The 16087-nt window shown below is 45.5% G+C and overlaps 1 protein-coding gene across 2 annotated transcripts in view; it reads right to left on the minus strand.

Moving 5' to 3' along the window:
- Positions 1 to 406: 406 nt before the first annotated feature.
- Positions 407 to 16087, minus strand: part of ANLN (anillin, actin binding protein) — a 44243-nt gene continuing 28562 nt past the window's right edge. Inside the window, exons 20-25 of one of the 2 annotated variants that reach the window (XM_037041137.1) lie at positions 15190 to 15302; positions 13737 to 13790; positions 10540 to 10626; positions 6198 to 6305; positions 3789 to 3961; positions 407 to 1270 (exon numbers count right to left, since the gene is read on the minus strand). In XM_037041137.1, the coding sequence (XP_036897032.1) occupies positions 1147 to 1270; positions 3789 to 3961; positions 6198 to 6305; positions 10540 to 10626; positions 13737 to 13790; positions 15190 to 15302 (659 nt within the window). In that variant the 3' untranslated portion in view covers positions 407 to 1146. The remainder of the gene's footprint in view (positions 1271 to 3788; positions 3962 to 6197; positions 6306 to 10539; positions 10627 to 13736; positions 13791 to 15189; positions 15303 to 16087) is intronic. The other variant, XM_037041138.1, reaches the window with a different exon arrangement.

Raw genomic sequence — 16087 nt, forward strand, 5'->3', positions numbered from 1 at the left:
CTATGAAAATCTGCACCACACAGCATCTAAAGTTACTGAGAAGATGTAACTTAATAATGTGTAACCACAAGATTATTAAGTCTCCTAAATGAAACACTTAACCCCACACCCTACACATTAGCCCTAGTTCCATCTCCTGTTGGAAGCCGCAAGCTTTAAGCTAATGTGTGTCTGTCATCTGAAACAGTCCTCACCACCACCACTGCGAACGGGTCCGTAAGGCCCCTCAGGCATTTTCTCAGTCTCTAGTAACGAGACCCAAAGAAGGACCACCACCCGAACGAGGAGGTGCTTGGGCTCCGGAACGAATGACCTCTAACCCCTGAAGACTCTCTACTCTGAGACCTACAGGACCAAGAAGACAACTTAAAATTTCTTACTTCAAAAAAATTACTNACTAACACGTTAAGTATCTTTGAGGAGTCTGTAAGATATATTAGCAAAAATCATTACTTTCAAAAGCCTATATTCTATGAAAATCTGCACCACACAGCATCTAAAGTTACTGAGAAGATGTAACTTAATAATGTGTAACCACAGGATTATTAAGTCTCCTAAATGAAACACTTAACCCCATACCCTACACATTAGCCCTAGTTCCATCTCCTGTTGGAAGCCGCAAGCTTTAAGCTAATGTGTGTCTGTCATCTGAAACAGTCCTCACCACCACCACTGCGAATGGGTCCGTAAGGCCCCTCAGGCATTTTCTCAGTCTCTAGTAACAAGACCCAACGAAGGACCACCACCCGAACGAGGAGGTGCTTGGGCTCCGGAACAAATGACCTCTAACCCCTGAAGACTCTACTCTGAGACCTACAGGACCAAGAAGACAACTTAAAATTTCTTACTTCAAAAAAAATTACTATGAATAACTGAATAATTAGATTTATAGGAAAATGACTTTTAAATTAAGATTTAGTAAAATCAACGACATTGAATTTTCCTCCAATTATTTATGAATGACAGAAGACAAATCAGCTGAAGTTTTACATACAAAAGACATAAATACTGCATAATATGTAGTGAATATTGGCACATCCCCTTTCGTTTTTTAAAGCAAAAAATGCAATCAGCCTGTCTGATGCTCTTCAGACACACATATGACAGCCCAGAAACACCCTCTGGGTGGCACAGAAACTGCCCAGCCTAGGGCTTCGCGATGGGTTTGTAGCAGGCGTCGGGCTGCCAGAGGCGAATATCAACGAGCGCTTGATTGAGCTTCTGCATCCAGAGATCCCGCTCCTCCTTGGTGTCTGCGGACAGCCAGTGCCTACAGGAGCAAACACACGAGGGCTCAGGACCCTTCCCACCCGTTTCACACCTCCCCTCGCTCCCGCTAGGGGGAAGGCTGAATGAATGAACCCGTCAAATGAGTTACTCCTTTCCCTCTTTTTGTGGGTGCTCGAGAGCCCCATGGGGAGACGCTTCTTCAATTATAATGGAAAACGTTATGCTGTAGGCTGCTTAGATGAATCATAATGCACACTGATGACATTTGGTAAATGAGGGCATTTCTACACGGAACACGGTCACTGTCTTGCATGGGTGGGTGGTCTGGCCTGGGCAGCCAGGTGGCGTGGACCACCCCAAGTGTGGGCCACTTTCTCACAAAAGCTGACACACCACCGGCCTCAACAGGGCGCTCCCCAAATCCCTCCGACCCAGGCTCCCTAGGAGCTGGGACCACAGGCTCATGGACCTTTGCTGGCCATGCAGATGACAGTAGTCTCTACCATCTCCCATTATTTCCATGCCACCGTGTGAGTGGAACATGCTGTTTCAGTGAATGCTCTGAAGAAGCTAAGACTGCGTCCACCCTGACCCCTCTGTCCATTTCAGGAGTCTCGTCTTTGCAGCCATATCTAGCTGCAAGTTGAATGACAGTTGACAAGGAGGCAAGGGTCGGCTGGGGCGGAGTAACTCTCTAAGGCACAAGCAGAGTGTTCTTCCAGGGGACAGACAGCTGGAAGGTTTTTATACTGACTCCTTCGCTCCCCACTGGTAACAAAATGACACGAGCACGGATGAACAGTGAGGGGTCACCTAGCGGTCAGTGAAAAAGGATGCAACGCTGACAATCATCACAGTGACCATTTGCAGAGTTCACTCCACATGCTCCTGGACACCGTGCTACGTGGCCCTACTCCTCAATCTCCACCGCCCTCCGTGGAGGGCAGTTTTCACAGGGCAACTCAGAGGGCCAGCAAAGCTAACTTGCCGCAGCTACACTCAGTAAGTCACTGAGTCGGGATTTAAACTGAGCTCTGTCAACTTCAAAGCTCCCCTGAGCAGCGCGGCCCTCCCACCTGGGGAAGCGTCTCTGGTTCGCACGTGCGGGCTACAGCGGGAAGCCGGCAAGATTAATCAGAAGAGGAACCTCTTGTACTGAAGGAGGGAAAGGCAGTGGGGTCGGTTAGTAGAAACAAAAATGAGACATATTAAAGTGAGATAAAAGGCCCTGTCTGGAAACAGGCAAGTGAGGCAAAGGGAAATGCAGAACAGTAAAACGTTTACATTTCAGAAAACAGATGATCACAACAGTTTTGAGACGCCACCAAGCAGAGCTAAAGACTCAGCCAGGACTGAACTGAGAATGCAAGTGTCAAAAGCCTGGATAAAGAAGTGTCCACCCCGATCATGATAATGTCATAAGGAGAAAAACGGCAGGCAGTGAAGTGCAGAGCAGTCGGGGCACTGGGGATCCTGCTATTTCTACCACAGGAGATGGTCAAGGTCAAGTCTGGGAGGGCTCATTAGCACATAAAAGCAAAGACTACATGAAAAATGTACTATTTAAAAGGGTTAAATTAAAACGGGCCCGGTGGCCAGGAACCACTTGTACTGAAGTTTGGTTGGTTCCCCCACTGACTGTGAACACGGACAAACAAAAGGACTAAACCCACTGCGCCCCTACCGTTCTGCCCGATGCCACTGCACACAGAGCACAGGAGGGAAGGACTTCACCTGAGCTCATCTGAAGTAACCTAGACACCCGCGGTTCCCAGAGAATGGGTCCCCTAACTAGCTATTTTAAAACAGACTGGGAGTATCCAGGCAACTTTGCTCCGTTCTAATACACATAATGTCTCTTGGCTATAGCTTCCTGATACTTCCACATCCGAAATTCACGGGGTCGGCTCTGTCTACCCCTCGTCTACAAAGCCCACCAACAGCTTCATTAATAGAGACTGTGTCGAGGTCCAACCTGTGTCCCTACCCACAGCTTTGTACACTGAAAGTGGTCTTTAAGCTTTTCCTGGGCATCTGAGCAAAAGAATCTTAAGACTCTTAACAATAAGCTTCGTATCTTCAACTTCAGCTTTGGGTTAACAAAAAGGGACACTCCCAGGAGCTCTCTCTGTTAATCTCCAAAGAGAAATGTCAGAGCAGGACGACCACTTCTGTTTCTACTAACCGCCCCTGATCAATCAACGGTATTTTGGAATGAAAAGGAAGGGATGTGTAAATCTCTTTAAATAATACTTGACTTCTTAAAAGTATACATGAAATCTTCTAACTCAACCCAAAGCATATTAGCTAACGACCCTGCAAACGGGGCTACACCAGGAGTGTACTGAAAACATGACTAGTTAAGCTGTAACTTAAGTGTTAGGCTTTTCTTGAGTCTGCTAATTCGGTCATTCAGTTGTTCTCCTCCTGACAGTTTCCTTATCCAGACTGTACCCTCTTTAAGGACAAGGACCGTCTCTGGTGTTTCCCACATGGGAAAGAACCTGGTGAGCAGTCATTTGCTTTGTTCACAGAACCATTAGCAGCACGGGACGTACTTGGTGACGCAGAGCGTGTCCCTGCACTGGCTGACGAGTGTCTCTCGGTCGTCCTCTCTCTGTGGTCGGACAGTGATGAACTCAAAGGTGTTGCGTCTCGCACAGAACTCTCTGCTGGCTGGTTCTACCTGACGACTGGTACAATTGGCCAGATTTATCCTTCCTATGGGATTCTTCACAAACATTTAAAGAGATCATTAGTAGAAAATAAGACCATTTAAGTCAGTAAGCATTAAGCAGTATTTAAGCTTACAAAGCCATTAATTTTAAATTTAATTACCCTAAGTTAGAGAAATATAAGCAATATTCAGGATGGGGCAAAAGTAGGTTTACAGTTGGGAGTTTGTAAAACACAGTTTATTCTTGTGTTACTATTTATTCATTATTGCATTATTTCCCATACAAACAACTGTCAACCTACTTTTGCCCCACCCTCTGTAATGCTTCTTAATGATAAAAACCATAAATGGACATAAGAGTAAAAACCAAAATGTCAACTGGAGCTCTTAGTCAACTCAAAAAATAAACTCTGTTGGGGAAAACTCCAAACAGACAGAAACTTAAAAAAAACCAGGAACACACAAATGAACAGTGTCCTGAAGTCTCGGGCTGCCCCCAGCTTTAACACTAGAAACACGCACCCAACGCCTTTCGTGCCCAACCCACCCTCTCCCTCCCCTCTGTGAGCAGAAGCCTAGACCTGCCATCTCATCTGTCAGCGTTTCCCACGGGCCTCCAGCAAGCGAGGCCCCCCTCGGCTCTGGCTGGAAGCTGTGGCACTCCTGAGGGTCGAAGGTAGACACTCAGGAGGCTGAGTGGTCCTGAAAGTGGGGGGAAGTGGGGGATTTGCAGGCATGGCCAGGTTATAAACAGCCAACAAAAGTGGGCACTTCACTGGTGACTTAAAAGGAAATTAAAGCGCAATATGCCACTCTAAAACATGAGGGTTGCTAATTCTGGAAAAAGCAGTAATGACCTCTGTTGACTGGTTGAGGGGTGAGTAACAAACTCTCATACGCTGCTGTTGAAAATATAAAACGGTCCAGCCCTGGCTGGTGTAGCTCAGTGGATTCAGTGCCAGGATGTGAAACAAAGGGATTCTGGTTCAATTCCCAGTCACAGCACACGCCTGTGTTGTGGGTCAGGTCCCCAGTAGGGGGCATGTGAGAGGCCACCACACATTGATGTTTCTCCCCCTTTTTCTTTCTTCTTCCTCCTTTTCCCTCTCTCTAAAAATAATAAAGCTTTCAAAAATTAAGAAAATAAAATACATGCCAAACGAGACAAGGGAAATAAAAATTGCAATGTACCATAAATGGATAAAAGATATAGATAAATCAATCCACAGAAAATATAAATAGCCAAACCACACAAGAAAAGATGCTTACTGTCAATGCTTACCCATGGAAACAGAAAATAAAGCACAGTGAGTGGAAACAGTTCACACCCACGACATGACAAAGTGAAAAGTCTGACATGTCAAGTGCTGGTGGGGACTCGGAGCACCGAGAACCGGGCTGACAGGAACAGAACGCTGCACAGCCACTTCGAGAGCCACGGGACAAAATCTAGTTATGCTGAAGATGCGCAAACCCTACTACCCGGCAAAATGGCCACGAGGCGCAAACTCACAAAAGAGCTCTTGCCCTTGTATGCGGCTGGTCACTGTCTGTCCCAGCAGTGACTTGGACACCACGGAAGAGTCCAGAGAGAGGGGAATGGAGGCACTGACTGTGGTATGCTCGTGAGATGGAAGGGGAAGGGCGGGAGGTCCGAAAACCAGAGCTCCCCTGGCAACCCAGACCAGCCTCACAGACCACGGGGGGCCAAGAAACACAAAGGGACGTCAGTTGAGTAATGCTTAAAATGATGTAACTGTAGCCACATATTGCTTAGGAATAGGGACATAAGTAATAAAAAATTAAATAAACAAGTGGGAGCAGAAGTTCAGGATAGGAGTTAGTGCTACAGGGGAGAGAAAACTACATGGGACCCTCAACGGAACTCTCACTGATAATGCAGAGGCCGATGGACATTATTTGTTTTATATGTCTTTTTGAACATCCTAAACATCTCACAATACATTTTAAAATGAAATTTTACATGGCTACAATAATACTAAAGTATTTCTAATATATTTCTGACCAGAAATGCCAATTAAAATATTATGAAACATTCTAGCAGGACAGAAAGACTTAAGATATTTTAAGTGTGGTCGAATCACATGGAATAAATAAAATATAAAATTTTTACACATGTAGACACACACACACACATCTTGCCACAAGACCCTTCTTAATGGCATAGCAGATGCCATTAAGGGGGAGCCTGGGTGGGTGGTGGGGACCCCTGCACCCACAGGACGTGCAAGCAGCCGGGCCTTTACCACTGACTAGCTTTCCACGTTACCTTTCGCTTCTCGTCATCTGGGTAAGTCCAGTAAGAGATACAGTTTCCAGAGAGAATGCACCATCTTCGATGCCAGGCACCAAAACCACTAACATCTTCAAATATGGTCTAAAAAAAGTCAATAAAACACTGACTTTAGAAACTTGAGGATCAAGTGAATGTTAATTCCATTGGTTAAATGTCAACACGTTGAAATACTTTGATTTTGCAATCAATGTCCACTACTTTTCATCATGCCTTTTACCTTGGGAATGCAAGTCACTGATTGCTCACACCCAGACATGCACCCAGATTTTCAGCATCATTTACAGGCAAACAGCATTTAAGAACGTTCACATATTAACCACAGATGCACACATCTGCGGTTTATAGATGTTTTAAAAGCATAGTACCCCAAACCAAATACTCCTTAAATAAGAGAAAAGTACTTCAAGAGTTAGAGAAGAAAATGATGACAATGTCATGCCTTATATATTAAAAAACTAACGCTAGCTTATTACTTAGACTTCACACAGAAGACCGCCATTTCATTTTTATGGAGGAGAACAAAACAGGACTAGAAGAGTCAGCTCGTGACTATATGCCCTCACAGGTTACAGGGATGAATGTCTGAACTGGGACCCACCAGGCCGCTTGGACGTGGCACCTGCCTACCGCTGGGTGCTGGCCAGCCCGCACCTTCGGAGCGCCAGCTCCGTTCCCATGGGAGTGAAGTGGTCCTGCTGGTTAAGGGCAGGGCTCTGGAACAGGTAGCTTGTAACATGTGGGGGTTAGTCCACTTCAACGGGAGAAGCAGACACTGCTTCCCCCCAGCCCCACTATTTTTTAGTTGTAGTCATAATGGAGCCCTAATTTAAGTAAGTCCTTAGTTTTAATTTTAAGAAGACGTCCTTTGGAAACCATGACATATGTTAAAAAACAAAGCAAGGCAAAAGCGTAGCGGTGCACTTGGCGGGGGCTCGCAGGCCTTCCCAGGCTGCGCACACACAGCACAGGTGTGGGCTCTGCAGCCGCCCAGGCCCCGCCACAACCACCCGCGCAGCTGCTGCTGCGGCGGTGCAAAGCAGCCACAGACACCATGGAGACAAGCAAGCCCGTGTGCCAGTGAAAGTTTATAAAAACAAATGGTGCGGCTGCTTTGCTGACCCCTAACATAGACAATCCAAAAGTGTCTTTGTGTCTGGTTCCAACATGCATCAAGAGTTTTCCACTTCAAACAGCTGGACAAAGCCTCACACCAAACCCTGTGAGGGGAATGGACATCTCCTCCATCCACTAACGTGCGTCAATTCCCCAAAAGGTGGTTCAGTTGGGAGTGCATCTCTGGCCACAGAGGAAAATTACTTTGTGTGAAGAAATGCTTCCATGATAGAATGAAACCTCAAATTTATGAACTTAATTAGCTTACTCCAACCATCTAGCCTCTTACCCCACCTTTTTCTCTCTTCCCCAGTTTACCCTCTTTCCTCCCGAAGGCATGCTTTTTCCAGGCAACATCTGCTCGCAGCCGCCCAAGGAAATAAGACAGGACTCTTACTTCAACCTTGGGGACCAAGTTAGTATGAATGACTCATGAGCTCCCTCCTGTGTTTATGTTCACCTTTTACATCACAAAGGTAACAAAGAAAAATTTGATGGAGAAAATAACACAAGTGGCCATTGCTCTCTGCTATGATCAGAGAGGAATGACAAGAGGTCAGCTGATTAATTCTCACAGCCAAGGAAACCACAGGCCAAGGAAATTAAATGAAACATACAATCACAAGGCAGAACGGGAACCTTCTGGGCGATCCAGAATGCCCTTCTCTTGCTTCTCTCAGTCCAGATGGAGCTAGACCAGCACCATTTTAGAACCACTTAGAAAGGTCCTTCTAAGGATCTTTGGTCGTTGGTCATCTCCCTCCCAAAAGCTGGCAGGAAGGGAAACTGAACAACTTGAACTTCAGTTGCCACCTCTATTCTTCAGAGAGGGCACAGGTCATGAAAATGCATTGATTAGACCAGGGACCGAAGTTATCTGGGTCAGGATAAGGGCTCTCTATAAGAGAGGAAAAGCATGAACAGACAGAACAAACTAGTTAAGAGCCCAGCTCAAAAATCAGATGGCTCAGACATTATATGCAAATAAACGAGCTGCCAGAGCCTACCAGCTGCCCAAGGTGTCTCCAACAAAACATGGAAATATTTACATCAGGAGAAAAGGTCACTGAGTAAACACTGCCTTCCACTCAGGAATTCATAAAAACCCTTTTCCAAGAATATCTAGTGCCACCTGCTGGATTTACATGTGAAAGCAGCCGGTTTACAGACCCCTTGGCTTTCCATGCCCCCTCCCTTTCCCCTCTGTGCCTTTCACAGCAATTGCACGTGATTTGTCTCATTCCAATTCTTGCTTCCCAAGAAAACCGAAGCTCCTGGATGTTCTCCACTTCTTGCACACACCCACAATCGTCTATGTCTCCTTCATACATCCGGTTCTCCTCTGGTGACGGAAACAGTATGATTCTAGATGAGACCCCCCTGTGACTACGAACTGCGGCTTGGGTCTGGCTTCTACTCACCCTCAGGACCTCATTTATCCCCAAGGCTCAGCCCTCAGCCACGTGGGCCCTATAAAAAGCTCCCCTCTTTAGGATTCGAGTCTGTCCGATCCTAATAAAATATCAAGGAAATCCTTCTTCCACCCCCTCCCCGACCCTGTCAAGCACCACACCCTACTCGGCCCTTCCTGCCAGACTTTGTTCCCGAGTTGCTTGCAGCCTCTTTCCTCACCCCTCTACTTGCCTGACAACCACCGGCAACCTAGCTTCTGCTCCAACTGAGACTAGAGCAACCGCCTGCAAACGAGCCCCATGGTCCCCGACAGATGCTGATCCGGCCCGGCACTCAGGCTCTCTCTCACCTAGGCAGCTGACACAGCCCCACACTGTGTCCCCTGCAGTGCCCTTCGGGTGCTTCTCTCCCTGGGTCTGTGCGCAGCTGGGGGCTCCTCCTGGCTCCACCCCACCCAATGCCCCTGCACTGAAATCTCGGTCTCCGCGCTGCACATTTCCAAATCTCATTTCAGCTAAAACATCCATCTTGAACTCTACACCCCGATCCTTGAAACATGTGTTTAAGTACCTGAAATTCAAATTGTTTAAAACAATTCATGAAAACCCGACATGTTGAATAGGGATGGGCTCGCGGGGGGCATGAGGGAACTTTCTGGGGTAAGGTTTTATATCTTAATTAAAACTTGGGGTACACAGATATGTGGATGTGTAAAAACTCAGAGGACATACACCTGACTTAGGGGAGCATGCTAATGTCTACAATATACTTTGAAACCTGCCCCCCGATATGTTGTTTTCAGCAATGGCAGAAGGATGCCAGGTAGCAGACATACAACCAAGCCAGAGCAATAAAGGAACATTAAGGCAAAAGACAGATGGATCTGTCGTCCAGATCCCGGCCCTGCTTCTGCTCCTCCACCCCCCAGAGTCACAGCACAGGGGCTGCCCTTCCTCCTCCTCCCCCAACTGCCTCCTCCATCTGGACTGCTGTCCCCGTCACCGCTCTCAGGGAGAACTCAGTCTCACTGGACATCTTCAGGGTCACCCTTCCATTCTGCTTTACACGTCAGTCAGAAGGATTTGAGGTCAGTCAAAACCCCAATTTGATGTCCTTGCTTAAAACTAGAGTCCCCCACTAGCTTCAGGATAAAGTCCAAATTCTTTAAAAGGCCCTCGAACAGCAGGCCCCAGCCCCGCTAAGTACATGGCCCTCCCCGTCACCATGCTCACTGCCCTCACTCACACACACTCTCTCTCTCTCTCTCTCTCTCTCACACACACACACACACACACTGTGCTCAGCTCCTCTGAGAGACCTGCCTCTGTCCCCACAGAGCACCCTTTCCTCTGGGGGGGGGGGGGGGGCCCTGGGCCACAGCGCACTCCCCTCCCTTCACTCTGCAGCACCTTCCCTCCGCCTCACCTGCTCAGCGGTGCATGAGGTACTTCTCTCCCAGCAGCCTCCTTTAAGCCTCCTACCCACACTCAAGAGCCGACATCCCACCTGTTCTCGAACACGCACGCACTCTTCACTTCCTCCTGTGGTAGCGCTGGGTCATCCTCACCTGTTCCCGAGTCCCTCCCCCTACCAGACGGAAGGCTGCTGAGCAGAGGGTTGCTCTGTGGCCTACCATATCCCCAGCCAGCACAGGGACTGGCACACAGTGGGAAAGCCACACGGCTTTACCGAGCTGATTCACCACCTTCTCAGACAGGCTTTCCTTCCGACAGGAACCCAAGTCTCCATGCACAAAGCAGAAAAAAGACAACACATACTGATTACTTACTAGAAAACCTCTTTCTTCAACACTTGAATTCACTTGACATTTTATTTGCAAATAAATATGACCTTCCAAAGGAGATAAAAAGGGCACCTGTGAAGAAAGACAGTGAGTTATTTGCAAAAGAGTTTCAGACTCTGATTTTTCTTGATAAAATAGGTGTGTCATGAATAGAGAATATTATGCCTTGCAAACATACTCTTTTCTAAAGCTAAAACATGAATTAAGTGGCCAAAAGTCACTGGTTCCTCAGCTATAAACACTTTAAAAGAATAAATCCATTCAAGTTAAAAGTGATAAAAACAAAACATTAAGTCCTAGTTAATGTGATAAAGAAAACTCAGATGTAAGAAGAGAATGTTAGTGCTTAGCCATTCTCCATCAATAAAATATACTCACTAGGAGACTAGATAAACCAACTGGTACATTAATGCAATAAAACATTACTTAGCCCCTGACCAGCATGGCTCAGTGGGCTGGGCATTGTACTGGCAAACTAAAGGTCACTGGTTCGATTCCCACATGCCTGGGTTAAGGCCAGGTCCCCAGTGAGGGGTGTGTGAGAGACAACTGATTTATGTTTCTCTCGCACATTGATGTTTCTCTCCCTCTCCTTCTCCTTCCCTGTCCCTCTGCCTAAAAATAAATAATTTTAAAAATAAAATATTACTCAGCAATAAATAATGGTGTGCTGCAGAATTAAAAAGTTGACCCTCGAATTCACATGAAATTGCAAAGGCCCCAATCAAAACAATCTTGAAAAAGAAAAACAAAGCTGGAAGAACCATACTTCCCAGTTTCAAAGCTTAATCCAAAGCTACCATAATCAAAACAGCATGGTATTGGCATGAGAACAGACATATAGAGCACAGGAAAAGAACCAAAAGTCCAGAGATAAACCCACACCTTTATGACCAATTGATTTTCAGCAGGGTACCAAGACCACTCAATGAAGAAAGAGCAATCTTTCCAGCACAGGGTGCTGGAAACTGGGCACCCACATGTGGAAGAAAGTTGGAGCCCCACCTCACATCACACACAAAAATTAACTCCAAATGAATCAATGCCCTACATATGGAAGCTAAAAAACCGCAACTCTTAGAGGAAAACATAAAGGTAAATCTTCAATGATCATGGATTTGGCAATGGATTCTCAGATATAACACCAAAAGCATGAACAACCAAAGAAAACTCTGACAAATTAGGCTTCATCAAAATTAAAAATTTTTCACTATGTAGATACCAACAAAAATTTGATTGAACTGTCACATAACCCAACAATCCCCCTTCTGGGAACTTATCCAAAGTAACTGAAATCCACTTCAGAAAGGGACATCTGCGCCCCGATGTTCAGTGGAGCAGTCTTCACGACGCCCAAGCGCTAAAAGCAGCCTGACTGCCCATCAGCAGACGGCGGACACAGGAAGTGTGGCAGGGTCTCCTTTCCCCCCACTTCTGGGCATAAACACTACTCTGGGCCACCCAGACGCTGTCCTCAGCGTGTGGTTTGTCTTGCAGGCTGTGAAACTCCGCTTTGTATCGTCTCTTAGTTGTCCTCGCCCACAGCCTGACGTCTGTGCACAGAAGACCCTTGCGGTCAGCTAGAATTCTCTATTCAAAGGGGGAAAAAGAATATGAGAGCCTGCAGTTCATTGAGATTCGTCATTTAAATTCCTGGATGCCAGACTGGGCACCAGACATCTGTAACCTCTGGTCAGAAGCCAAGCTCCAGGTGGTGGTGTCCTAAACCCTTAACAGGGGTGTCAAACTCATTTTCACCAGGGGCCACATCAGCCTTGTGGTTGCCTTCAAAGGGCCGTATGTAATGTTAGGACTGTATACATGTAACTGCTCCTTAACAGTCAAGTGAGAGCTGCCGCCGGGTAGCAACGAGGTGCCAGGCCGGGATAAAACAAGGTGGAGGGCCCTGTGTGTGCCACCTGTGCCTTAGAGAGAACAGTCTGCATGCACCTCAGAGGCGATGCCACTCTGAAGGGACCTTAGAGGCGCCACTGTGCCCTCTATTGGTCAAGGCACCCATGAAACAGGCAAGCGCTCCCTTGCACCAATGGCACCTGGGCAGACGTGGGACACTTGTTTGCTCTCTCAGAGTTAAGGAGAATTATGATATGAGCACAGAAGGGCTTCCATTTGTTCCCACTAATTTAAAGGACACCTAAGCTTAACTATTTTTAATATTCTTTTATATCAACTATAAGCTATCAGAACAAATATATGCTTTCTCTCTGGCACTCACAAAAGCACATTCAGGACCAATTTGACACTAAAACTGTATCTGAGGCAGAAAGAGACTTTTGAGTATTAAACACAACCAACTGAATTAAATGATTTTGCACTCAATCATGAGACTGGCTATTTAAGTTATAAATTCAAAAGTATGAAGAAAATAGAAATATTCTGTGACATTTTGAATTAAAATGGCAGACAAAAAATTTTCAAAAAAGCAAACATTCTGCATCACCATGTGCCACTGAATCCCTTTCATTTTAGAGATTACTACAATCCAATACATATGTAGAAACTGGTGAAAGGACAGACGACAGTGAGGAAGGAATACAGGTCATAGAACCCCAGTTTACAAATCTTGTTTTAGGCAAAAAATAAAATAATACATTACTATCCAGCATATTATAAGTTAGCATTTCTATGGACCCACAAAATGCTTGCCACTGATGTTCACAAGGATAATAAAATCTAAAATATGATTTGGTATAACTTTGGTGTTAAATGCATTTTATTTAAAAATTCATAAATGAAGCATCACCTACATAGTAATATGCCCATTGGACAAAACCTTTCTACTTAACACATCACCAAGAACTCTTTCACTGTGTGGGGGACAAACAATAATGAATACAGTTTAGCTTTAGACATAGTGGTTAATTTTTCTATCTTAGTACCCAGAAAATCAATGTTGAAGAGACTACAGAATCTGAAAGACTTTTAACATGAAAAAAGAATGTAGAAGAAAGCCAATACCAAGCATGCAGGAATAAAAAAGCAGAGAACAAAGTAAAGACGCCCAACTTCAAGGACGACAAAAAGGATAATGTGTATAATGTCCTTGATTATTCAAAACAACCAAGAAGGTTCGAGAGTTGTTAGTGAAACAAATACATTCAGGCCAAAATTAAGGATTGATTTTTAAGCTTGTTAGTTTCAAGCAAAGAAAAAACGGCAACCTTTTCCTGGAACAAATAGCCCAGTAGCTCTCGCTCTTTTACATCATAATTTATCTAAAACAAACAAAATAAAAGATAAAGAGAAAAAAAGACCCGGGATCACTCAATGTGTTAAAGTAGCTGAATCACTAAATAAATGAAAAGTACAAGCATTTCTTTAATTAACACATTAAAAATATACTTATGCATTAACAATCATCAAAATTTCAAATATGGTATGGTTTTTGTCTACCAACTAAAAAAACAACCAACAAAAAAAGGTTCATGAAAGTTTAAAGTTGCATCGTTTTCGTGTAACCTACTATTCTACACTTGGACAACGAGACCCGGAGAGATAAGTGACTCTGCTCACGTTAGAGGGGAAATTAGCCGCAGGGCCAACACTAGAAACCAGGCCTCCCAGTTTTGAATACTTCATCTCTCACAATACTTTAGAATGCCTCTGTGCTATGAAGCAGAAGTCGACCAAAGAACCAGCGTCTGCCTCCAGTGCCCTCACCCCTCAGAGTGGGCTTGCCAGTTATTAAAAGCCACATCACACCAATTTCTGGCGGAAAAGCACTCCGTGGTGTCGGGCAGATGGGAACAGCGAGGCTTTAAATGTGGGGAGGGACGTGCTGGAAGGAACTCCTTCGTTTCATAGGGACTTTTCTAAGAAATTTACCTAAATGTCCTTATCTTGTCAAAACTAATCTATAAAATAATACTACTCTTTCAAAATACTGTTTCAAATGGGCAAGTGACTATGTTTAAAACTGTAAGCTTAACATCTCTGTGCAAGAAGCAATACTTCCAGGCAATAGAACAGTCGCGGGGACGTGAAGCATAACTTGGGGAGCACAGGCAGTGCTGCTGCGGTAACTGCAGTTTCAGACCGCCCTGGGCCTGCGGGGGCACCGCTTTACACAGATGTCTAATCATGGCGTTGTACGCCTGAAACCAATATAATACTGTGTGTCAACTGCAACTGAAAATTTTTTAAAAAATACTTCTGTAGTCAGAACTGACGTTTACAATAAATCAGCATACAGTACTTTGAGATTTTAACTGTTAAGACACAGGGAGAAATATTTCCAACATCAAAAAAGTATATCATGTAGGCCCTGGCCAGTGTGGCTCAGTTGGTTGGAGCGTCGTCCTGTAAACCAAAAGGTCATGGGTTCAATTCCCAGACAGGGCACACGCCTGGTTTGTGGGTTTGGTCCCCAGCTGGGGTGTGTATGAGAGGCCACCAATCAATGTTTCTCTCCCTCTGCATCTCCCTCCTTTCCCCTCCCTCCAAAACCAATACATTCTCAAGTGAGAGTAATACACACACATATACATCACATAGATACACCAATTCTTAGTTAAAATGTACAATTCTAAGAATGCCTATTTTCAAAGATTTCAAATACTGGAGCATTTTCAAGGACCTGATTTTTCTGAAAGTAAATAAATACATCTGGATTACCTTGTCCAGAGCAAATTTAGTGCTTCCTACTGAAGACAGTGAGAGAGTGTGGGACCCGACAAGCGTGAAGTTGCTGGTGCGTACAGCACTGAGGCCGCCTGGACTGGCCATAACTAAAGAAAAAGGAAATGGGGTTCAGCTCACAGTGACAGCTCTCAGTGTAGATAACAATCCCTCACCTCACCCCGACAGAATGAAAATAAACTGCCACAGACGAAACTGCACCATTCTCCTCCATCTCTAAAGATGTAGGGAAAATACAAACTTGCTAAAAAAAATAGTGAAATATAGGCACTTCTGAACATTTGGGACAGAGATTTTTAAAGACACAGAACCTCGAAATATGCATGTAAAATACAATTGTCCTGTAAGCGCTAAGAGAAGACTTCACTGCTGTCATCTCGGACAAACATAATTAGTAGCACAGACTATACTACATGGCGCTTCTTAGTTACTCTCGCACCAGAAAGAGACCAAAAGCCCCCAATGGGAGAGTGAAACCAGCTCAGTCCCAATCCCCATTGGAAAAGAGGCCTAGTTCACTCTAGAAAAGGCCTTTCCTGGCTTCCTGGCACCCAGGTCCCACTGTGCTGAAAAGATGCTTTGCTGACACGACACAAGGCCAGTGACGGTTGGCCAAGTTAAAAGAAGTCACCCCCACAGCGTCAAAGGCACAAAACGCATCTGCAGGGCAGTACACCCAGGTGAAGGGCAACACAACCTGCCACAGTGCCAACGACCAGGCATCGCGGTGTGCCGCCTGCTGGAGCCCAAGTGCCCTGGTGACCGGAGGCCTGCATGGAGTCTGACAAGGGCCACCGGACAGCATGCGCGGTGGCAGCGACCCCACGTGTTACTGAAGCCGTGGAGACAGTAGCTTTCAAAGGAGACTGCTAAG

The sequence above is a fragment of the Sturnira hondurensis genome, unplaced genomic scaffold, assembly GCF_014824575.4.
Source record: "Sturnira hondurensis isolate 20B ecotype Veracruz unplaced genomic scaffold, ASM1482457v3 Scaffold0002840, whole genome shotgun sequence".
NCBI classification, from domain to species: Eukaryota; Metazoa; Chordata; class Mammalia; order Chiroptera; family Phyllostomidae; genus Sturnira; species Sturnira hondurensis.